The sequence below is a fragment of the Pocillopora verrucosa genome, chromosome 8 (genome assembly GCF_036669915.1).
Source record: "Pocillopora verrucosa isolate sample1 chromosome 8, ASM3666991v2, whole genome shotgun sequence".
Lineage (NCBI taxonomy): Eukaryota > Metazoa > Cnidaria > Anthozoa > Scleractinia > Pocilloporidae > Pocillopora > Pocillopora verrucosa.
The window spans coordinates 20,857,300-20,866,135 of record NC_089319.1 but is presented as its reverse complement, the minus strand read 5'-3'; the positions used below and the strand labels follow the sequence as shown (position 1 = coordinate 20,866,135).

The 8,836-nt window shown below is 37.8% G+C and overlaps 3 protein-coding genes across 3 annotated transcripts; 2 read left to right on the top strand and 1 right to left on the bottom strand.

The window, feature by feature from the left end:
• The first annotated feature begins 74 nt into the window (after window positions 1-74).
• Window positions 75-1,550, top strand: LOC131782981 (uncharacterized). The gene has a single exon (XM_059099715.2). It carries the CDS (start codon window positions 438-440, stop codon window positions 1,035-1,037), a length of 600 nt encoding a protein of 199 aa, XP_058955698.2. The 5' UTR covers window positions 75-437; the 3' UTR covers window positions 1,038-1,550.
• Window positions 1,186-4,329, bottom strand: LOC131782982 (ribonuclease P protein subunit p21). The gene is made up of 4 exons (XM_059099717.2): window positions 4,186-4,329; window positions 3,937-4,037; window positions 3,094-3,176; window positions 1,186-2,809 (listed from the first exon to the last, which is right to left on the bottom strand). Exons 1-4 carry the CDS (start codon window positions 4,258-4,260, stop codon window positions 2,634-2,636), a joined length of 435 nt encoding a protein of 144 aa, XP_058955700.1. The 5' UTR covers window positions 4,261-4,329; the 3' UTR covers window positions 1,186-2,633.
• A 37-nt stretch (window positions 4,330-4,366) lies between these two features.
• LOC131782979 (protoheme IX farnesyltransferase, mitochondrial-like) lies at window positions 4,367-8,816 on the top strand. The gene is made up of 8 exons (XM_059099713.2): window positions 4,367-4,482; window positions 4,551-4,726; window positions 5,423-5,600; window positions 5,929-6,053; window positions 6,206-6,276; window positions 6,393-6,484; window positions 6,611-6,841; window positions 7,427-8,816. Exons 1-8 carry the CDS (start codon window positions 4,455-4,457, stop codon window positions 7,741-7,743), a joined length of 1,218 nt encoding a protein of 405 aa, XP_058955696.2. The 5' UTR covers window positions 4,367-4,454; the 3' UTR covers window positions 7,744-8,816.
• Window positions 8,817-8,836: the final 20 nt, after the last annotated feature.

Sequence of the window (8,836 nt, the reverse complement as noted above, 5' to 3'; positions counted from 1 at the left end):
ATCTCGGTTCCGCTGACATTTCTTTGTTGTGTTCGTCGGCTCTTATTATTCATTTATTGAGGATATTTCATTCATTCAACTGTGTTTCCGATCGCTTGCTTAGAGGCAGCGCACAAACATTCGAGAGCGTTCTAAAACAATATCAGAAGTTCTCCGAAAATTAAAGTGACGATTTTGAGGTCGCTTTGCCGTACTTGACACGAGTTTAGAAACTACGCCAGAGTGTGAGACTTTTTTAATCATTTACTACGCCCCAAGTGGGAAGACTTAAAATTCAGCTCGAACTTGGCTCGCACGAGTCGATTAGCACTCTTCATTATGAGAATAACGCTTTGACAGATTTATTGACCTTACGTGCGTCTGCTATTTAATAGTATAAACATTCGTCAGAGAACATTGTGCGTATCACATGGCCTAGTTGACAGCGAAGCCCGACAATGGTAGATTCCAAGTTCCTGATCGTGACCACGCTATGCTATGTGGGAATCTTCGGCGTGATTTTTATCGTCTGTTGCTGTGCTTGGACTAGACATTTAAGAAGAGAAGGGCGTGGATATTCGCCGAGGATTCGAAATAACTCGAGCAGGAGGGTTCATCGACCACAACCGCCAGAATACCCGATGGCACCTACTACACCATTGTACGCTCATCGAGGTCATGGATTTGCGGAAGTTAATTTTCCAGATGGAAACACTTACTATCCAGCCCCACAGCGAACGCAAAACCTCGCTCAAAGAAATAATTTATACCCAATGGTACGTCATCATCCTACTTCATTTGGATACCTACAAGCGCATTTTTTTCCAACTAGCGTGACGACAAATGTCGATATCTCACTTGACGTACACGGAATGAACTACGGAGATACTAGCCAGGGTGGTTTGTCAGGCGATGAATTCAGCGACGCCACGAGTTCAAGATTTGACGGCGTTGCTAGTGCCGCAGCGGAAAATGTAGAAACAAAGGAAGGCAATCAAACCCCAAGAACTATCTCGCCTTCTCACGCCTCAGAAGATGATGGCAAAGAATCCGAGTAATAATCTAGTGGCGAGATCCACCAAATCAAAGAAGTAACGTTGTAAAGGATCAACAGAAGCATTGAAAAATTTAATTCGGTCAATGTTGATAAGAAAATTGATCTTTGTCTATGCAACACAATATACAAAAGATTCAAGAAATTCACAAGTCAAGCAAGCTGTTTTTTCAAGGGCAATTATCTTTTCATGTTTGACAGGCCTCCTACTGGTAAGATTTTATTTCCGTTTGGACAAAGAACGCCTTTAAATTTTAGCAATTCAAACCTGTCATTTTCTCGGATTTGGATTTTCAAAGCTGATACGGCGTGAATATAGAAATGCTTTTTCCTGTCATTACATAACAGTATTTGGTTTGCATGAGCTGTCTTGAGAATTATTGGCAAATCTTCTAATCGTCGAGTTATTATTCAAAGCGTTTTAGCGCTTCTCTCATAAAAATACTTTACACACGTTTTAATTTGACTGGAAGGTATGATTACAATTCAGATAGATTAAACTGTACCGATAAATGACCGCTGCTTGTCCAAAGTTGCGCATCAATGGTTTCAGATTTGCCTCAAATTGTTTACAAAATTTTCCAAAACCATTTCCCTTAGAATCATTTTGATTCCCAATATTTACAATTATTCACCTTTCTAATGAGTGACTCGCTTTACAATTTACAATGCAACAGTGTAAACACCTGCTAATAATAGGTCAACCCGAAAAATAGAAGAAAAAACTCCTTGAGTGTTAGTTAATAATACAAATCAGGCAAGACTGACAGACAGAAAGAAAATCATGAGAATAAGTTAAGATTAGGAATTAATTGCCAAAAGCAAAAAGAAGCAGTCAGACCAAAGGATTATGTTTCACTTGTTACTAAAAAATAAGAAACATTTTGTTTTTCATCTGAACTCATTTTCTTTTCTTCTTAGGAAAATTTGACTTAAATTTTAATTGCTTTCCCTTACACCTAAATCCATACAAACTAGTTGATCACACAGTGAAAGTAGTTATGCCTGGTGAGAAATTTCCTTATTATCCTATTTCATCCTACAGTCTTTTACTTTTTCAGTGCTGTCTCACAAGCAAATAGTTTTTCATTGACTCATAGTCATGTGAATCCTTACATACTCAATAAAATCCTAGCCCATTCCAAGTGTTCAGTAAATAAAACAAAGGGTGCAGTTGTTTATTACACTCCGTTTTACAGAAAGAACATCTGGAACTGGCCACCTATCATCTTGGGTGGCCAGACCACTAAAGTGTGATGTGTTCCTAGTTTTGTGATGTGTGTCACATGTTTATGATGTAATGCGTATTGTCATTTCTAACATCTGAGATGACTGGAAAACAGCAAAATTCACTTTACTGTTTGCTTCTATTCACTAGAAACATATGCCATTATAAATTATCCAGTTGTTGGCTTCTGTTCATGCACACTTGAGTATGTATGCTCTAAAAAGGAAAAAAGTAAACTCTATGCAGAAGGATCACACTTGTCCTGTTCAATTTTGTTGGTTGAAAAATCTTTCTTCTGCTCCTCCAGACAGAAAATCCTTGCAGTAAAAAAATGGAGAGTGCCCCTTTTCCTTTTCTCAAGACTGACAATCATTAACTCTTCTCCTGTCTTTCCTTTTGATTTTCTTGCACAACCTCATCGTTGTCATTATCTTGCTGCTTGGTGGTATTGTGTTTTTCACTCCACAAAACATGGTTAGGTCTACAGAGATACCTTTTGACGGTCTGACATTCCAGGCATGTAACCACAATGTGTCTCTCTCTTCTCCCTGAAGAAAAGAACACCAAGACTTAATACCTACAAGTCCAGAAATATGGAGTCTTGTCAAATCAAACTCTGGATATGGCACACTAAAGCTTATCTCATTTTTTTGAACAACATGTATCACAGTAGAAATCTCCATGTAACTATAACTTTTATCTGCCACAACACTACACCTGCTTCTTTGGAAAATAACACTTCAAGCATCCATGGTTATTTTTTGCGTAAAAAAGGACAGGGTAAACATATTCTACATTCCATGTAGAAACTCAAGATGTTAGTCCAACTTACGTCTGACTCTGACTCTTGCTGTAATTCCTGGTATGAGAAGAGCATGACAGTGCTTGCAAATAGTCCTTTTGATGCTTGGATCCCTGATAGAAGAAACAGTTTGGTTACACACACCAAATATATTCAAATAAAGTGATTGTTACTTTGAGTAAGAGGTTGATAAAATAAGGTAACAGGGCTGTTCTCTCTGCTAAAGTTCAAAGAAAAAAAATTAACTGTCATGTGACATTTTGTGGCCATCTCCCACACTAAACTAATTTCATTCGATAGAAGCAAAAAATAATTCAGTGGAGTAGAAAAACAATACAACTATTTATTCTTCCTGGATGAGATGTTTGTACATGGCAGTTTACTTCCTGCTTATGCCAAGAATTTTGTAAGGTTTCCCTGATAGTTCACAATCTTTAAACTCCTTGTTGGAAATAGTCAGTCAGGTCTTGCTAAAGGACACAACAGTATGACACTGACAGGGGTAGAACCCAAACCTTTCAATATAGAATCCAGCATTGAAAACATTACATGACTGTTTCACCCAGTTTTGACCTTAGGTTTCTTGATCAGTTAACCCTTTAACTCCCAAGAGCTGATTGTTAATTCTTCCCCTCCAAATACAACACATTTCCTTGTAAATTAGCTATGGGAATTTAGTGTTAAGATCACAATAACAACCTCTATCTGACTAGTGAGTAGTCTTATTATTTGTTTGCTGGAAAATGCAGCCCCCAATTCAACATTCCACATAAATTAAATAGCGTTGATCCAACACAAATGATAATCCTATAGGTTTTCCATACCATCCTACCATATTCTTATATCAATAAAGTGCTGATTTAAAACACATACAATTTAAACACAAGTTTTTGAGCTGTTGATTTCATTGTGCTTGCATAAAATCTTGACATTTCCACATTTTCTGGGTTGATGGCCAGCACTACATGGGAAGCCTGTAGAATAATGAACAAATATTTGTTTTTATGAGAAAATAGTGGTTAAATCAAAATTAAAGTGTATTTGTTTAGCAGTTAGATATTAAACCATCAGCTTTGGACAGCATTTGAGCTAGGTACAAATAATCTTAAAAAATTTACTTACCTGATGCAAGAAATTTAGCTTATGACATGACTCTTGATTCTGAGGAGACACACCACTTTTGTTCTTTCTACCCATGGTAACTTTACTAAAGTAAGCCTGAAGGTTCTGACGCCATTTTATCAACAGACTTCATGGTGATGAAAAGATTGCATTGGAAACTGGTCGAGGAGACTGGGGCTATTACAAACAACCGCTGATGTCTTGCCGTTTCTGACATGAAACGTGCGATTAAACATGGCGGCCAGTATTAGCCGCAAAATGACCAAGTTATGATGAACTCTCGTCTTCTGTTGTGTCGTAAGTGGCAATTTTATTGTAGTAATAAGCAAGCTGAAGAGGGCGTTTAACTAGTGTTTTATTTTTAGGTGCCTGTTCGCTGCATCGAGCCGTGGTCTTCTACCGGCATGTCTCTAATTCCAACAAGCCCAGTCTCCGTTGGTTGCATCAATATAAAGCACGATTCTCGAGAGTCAAGCCTAAAGAACGTCTTCTGAGTGATTCGTATGGCCAGCCCAAAAGTACTAGTGCTTGTCAAAGCAAGGTGGGTCTAGCATGTTCTTAGGCTTTTTTTTGTAATCATATTTCGGGGGAGGTAAAGGTAAACTTTAACGTGGACAAGTTAAGAAAATTTACTACGCTTTGTAATTAAGGTGATCTCCGATCTCTAGCCCTAAGCGTGTAACCTGTGTTTTTCAAAGGTGGTTCAGTTAATTGCGAGACTGTAAAGATCCAAACGACAGATGCTGAGGTCCTGTCGCCATGTTACCGAGATTACATAATATTAATATATGTTAATGAAGTCGAGACCATCTTACACGAAATTAAAGATCACCGTATTTTTGTGAATATTTCCAAATTTTCTTAATCTTTGCTAACAGTGATAGATCTAAGTGGCAAATAATTAATTGATACACGATTCAGGAGAATTAATTTTTTTCAGAGAATGTTTAGCACCTGGAAAGAAGAATTTTTGCTTAATAGAGTGCTGTACAGCTCTGTACAGCTTTGCACAGTTTTACTGAAAGTTTAAGTTATCAGAGTAAACTTGAGCAAAGGGAAGAAAAAAAAATTAGATAGTTGGAGTTACTTGGGTTCAAGTTAACAGATAGTAAATGACTCGAAAAATAGAGTAAAATCCAAGGGATCAAGGATTTTGTTTGAGCAGGCAGGGGGTGCAAGTTAATGCAGTGAGCAGGTTCTACTGTATTTGCTGACATTATGTACCCTTTCTTTTCAGCCAAAGTCAACTTCAGTGGCACTGATTGGAAAGACATCATGTGGTGTAGAGGCCCAGGAAGGTCTCTCTCATGTAGAGGGGAAGAGTGATAACACAGAGGAGGAGTGGGTGGAACAAAAAATTGATTTGAAAAAATTGCCAAGACAGTACATGCAACTGTCGAAGATCAGATTAACAGGTTTGTATTCTTAATTTAGTTGTGGGACCTTTTGCAACCTTCAGTGCAAGATTATTACAACTACAAATTCAACTTAGAATTTTGTTTGATTTGGGCCTAGAAGATGGGAAGTAACAGTAGGAGGTATAAGGAAAGAGGTTTGTGTTACTATTTAGTACTCCTATAGTTCACTTTTTATCAGGCTAGAATGGGTACAAGAGGGGGAGGGGATGGGGAAAAAAAGCTTGTCTTTCTATTTACTTCTCCAATACATGTACCGGTAGTTCACATAGTATTGTGAGTGTTTTTTAGTCAGATGCAGTAAGTATTATTTCCATTTTTGCTGTAGGTCTTGTGGTAATCACAGAAATGGCAGGATATGCCATTGCACCAGGGGCCATGAATCTTAGTACTTTTCTTTGGGCTGGACTAGGAACAGGCCTCTGTTCATCTTCGGCAAATGCATTTAACCAGGTATGCATATTTGATTGCAAATGCTTGGAAAAAAAAAATTTTTTTTTTTCAAGTGTGCAAGTTGTGGTGGTCCTGTGTCATCCAATTTTGATTTTTTTATTCTCTTACATTGACTCAAAATCAGATGAAATTTGTTTGATTGTTTTTTAAAGTGGCTAGAAGTTCCTTTTGACTCACAAATGAGCCGCACACAAAACCGTGTTCTTGTCAGGGCCCGTTTGAGGTAAGCATTGTAACATTCAAACAACACAAGATTCATCCCATGACGAGGGGTCCCTCATGTGTTCTTTATTTTGAGATCAGTTACGTCATTGGTCACTTATACATGTTATTTCATAGCCCTCTTCATGTGGTGCTGTTTGCCATGGCAACTGGTGTAATGGGTGTTTCTGTATTAACCAGTCAAGTCAATGGATTAACTGCTGCCCTGGGTTAGTACTACACTTAACTAAATGCGACTTCACTTTACATGGAGGTTTGACTTTATTGAGCATGTTGAAGGCATGTTAGTGACTCTAAGTAAAATTATGATGTTGTATTATTTTGTTCTCTGACAGGGGCAGCCACCCTGATACTCTACACATCTGTCTACACCCCTATGAAGCGTCTGAGTATTGTGAATACTTGGGTGGGGTCAGTAGTGGGAGCATTGCCCCCCCTGATGGGTTGGGCTGCTTGTACTGGAGGAATAGATGCTGGTGGATTAGTGTTGGCAGGAATTTTGTACTCTTGGCAGTTTCCACATTTTAATGCTTTGAGCTGGAATCTCAGAGCTGATTATTCAAGAGGTAATGGATGATCATGTTATTTCTCCACTATTTTTAGAACCCAAATTTACTTTCATTGGAGATTCTCAACCCTCAAACTCAAATGAGTGACCAATACAGAATCTCTCCTTAAAATATTAATTCAAAATCAAGCAGACAAGTTAAGGGGACTATTAGTTGATCAAATAACAAGTTCTCCTTACTTGCATCATGAGAGTTATATGGCATAGAGTAAGGAGAATTACTCATTGGATCTTGTAAGTGAAAGGGTCTATAAGAGAATCTAAGCAATACAGTGCTCAGGGGTCCAAAGTTATTTCTGAATATGAAAAAAGAATAGGTGAACATGTCATATACATTTACTCATTTGCTGCTTTATTATTCTTTCCTGCTAAGACTGGGTAACTTGATCCTTTTTCTTTTGATGTAGAAAACTTTTGATAATCAATATTAGTTTACTTTATAACAGTGATTAAGCCAAAGAGAACCCAAAACTTATCTGTGCATACAGCATCTCTTTGTCCTTCTGCAGATCATAGTAAGCTTCCTGTGCCATCAGCAAATTTCCTATCCTAATTTTGTTTTGTTTTTCTTGTCTTACCATAGCTGGTTATCGCATGATGTGTGTAACAAATGCACCCCTGTGCAGACGGGTGACATTGAGACACTGTTTAGCATTGGTTGGTCTTACAACACTTCTACCAGCATGTGGAGTCACAACATGGTGGCTGGCTTTAGACTCTTTACCACTTAACTTTTGGAATACTTATTTAGGATATCAGTTTTATAAAGACTCAGATTCAAGGTCTGCAAGGAAACTTTTTCGGTTTAGTCTGATTTACCTCCCAATCCTCATGCTTCTGATTCTGTTTCACAAGAAGCCAAGGACAACACAGGATGAGGGAATTGTTCAAGTGACATAGCCAGCTTCTTTCCCTCCGTGAAGTTTTTATCATACAAATGTCAAGTCTTGAGGTCCAGAGAGGAAAATGAGGGTAACCTTGTTTGCCAACTTTGTTTTGGGTCTTCATCACTGATGAAGTTGTTCTGACCTCTTGTGGTATGTTTGTGGTAAGAAAGAGGTCTGTGTTGAAGGGGCTTCCGCCAATTGGTGTGGCTGATGAAGCAGTTTTAGAATGTTAATTTGTCAAAAAGATGTTCTAGACATAAATTACATTTATTTAAGACAAGATTGACTTCTTTAAAACAATTTCATGGCCTCCCTGCAAGATAGTGTTTGGCATGCAATATTCATGTTTTTACAGAGAACCACAACTAGTGGCAGTGTTGGGCTTGCATAATGCATACAGAATTCATTTTTTCCCTCAGAGGATCTGAGAACTCATTTTCCTTGCTCTCTATAGCCTTTCCCAGGCATTCAGTTGATCACAACAGCTGCAAAACAGTGCCAGTAGACCAAGATGATAGCAAGGAACAAGAAGGAGATTGGGTTAAACAATTTTACCTTATCCCTTCTTCTTTTTGTTTGTACCCTTCTGCTGGTTCTGTTCTATAACTGTTGGTCTAAGTGAATTTGGACTTTTGTTTAATCTCATGACCATATATTTCTCTGTTGACTACTTCTGAAAATTTGGTGCCATATCACAGGCTTCCCATCAAGAAAGGTACAGTTAACTGGTACTACGGCAGGGGAGTAGTGTTGAGTAACTGAAGGACATTCTCAACATCTGAATGAAAAATTGCTCACAGGCTATTGAGCCCAGGAATTTTGCTAAATTAGCATAGAGTTTGTTTTCAATGCATGAGGAACACCCTGATATACTACAGTAAAATCCATCAGTTGATACTGTAATCTTGATATTCTGTTTACCTTCCTGCCCAATATTGCATTAAATTTGAGATACTTATCACTTTGAAGAGTCAAAGTATTTAAAATATCCTACATCTTCAACATAATGTTGTCAACTAATATATTTTGTGTTCAATTAATTCATTACTTCTGATTTGGTGACAATACTGAAGTTAAATGTTTTTCCTGTCAAAGTTGCCTTTTAT

Bases quoted from the DNA above. Each gene is read 5' to 3' on its own strand.
- LOC131782982 (XM_059099717.2), bottom strand. From the start codon at position 4,260: ATGGGTAGAAAGAACAAAAGTGGTGTGTCTCCTCAGAATCAAGAGTCA. The intron at 4,038-4,185 runs GTAAGTAAATTT...ATTATTCTACAG, and splicing joins AGCTAAATTTCTTGCATCAG to GCTTCCCATGTAGTGCTGGC. The intron at 2,810-3,093 runs GTAAGTTGGACT...TCTTTTCTTCAG, and splicing joins AGCAAGAGTCAGAGTCAGAC to GGAGAAGAGAGAGACACATT.
- LOC131782981 (XM_059099715.2), top strand. From the start codon at position 438: ATGGTAGATTCCAAGTTCCTGATCGTGACCACGCTATGCTATGTGGGA.
- LOC131782979 (XM_059099713.2), top strand. From the start codon at position 4,455: ATGATGAACTCTCGTCTTCTGTTGTGTC. The intron at 5,601-5,928 runs GTTTGTATTCTT...TTTTTGCTGTAG, and splicing joins GTCGAAGATCAGATTAACAG to GTCTTGTGGTAATCACAGAA. The intron at 6,485-6,610 runs GTTAGTACTACA...GTTCTCTGACAG, and splicing joins TGGATTAACTGCTGCCCTGG to GGGCAGCCACCCTGATACTC.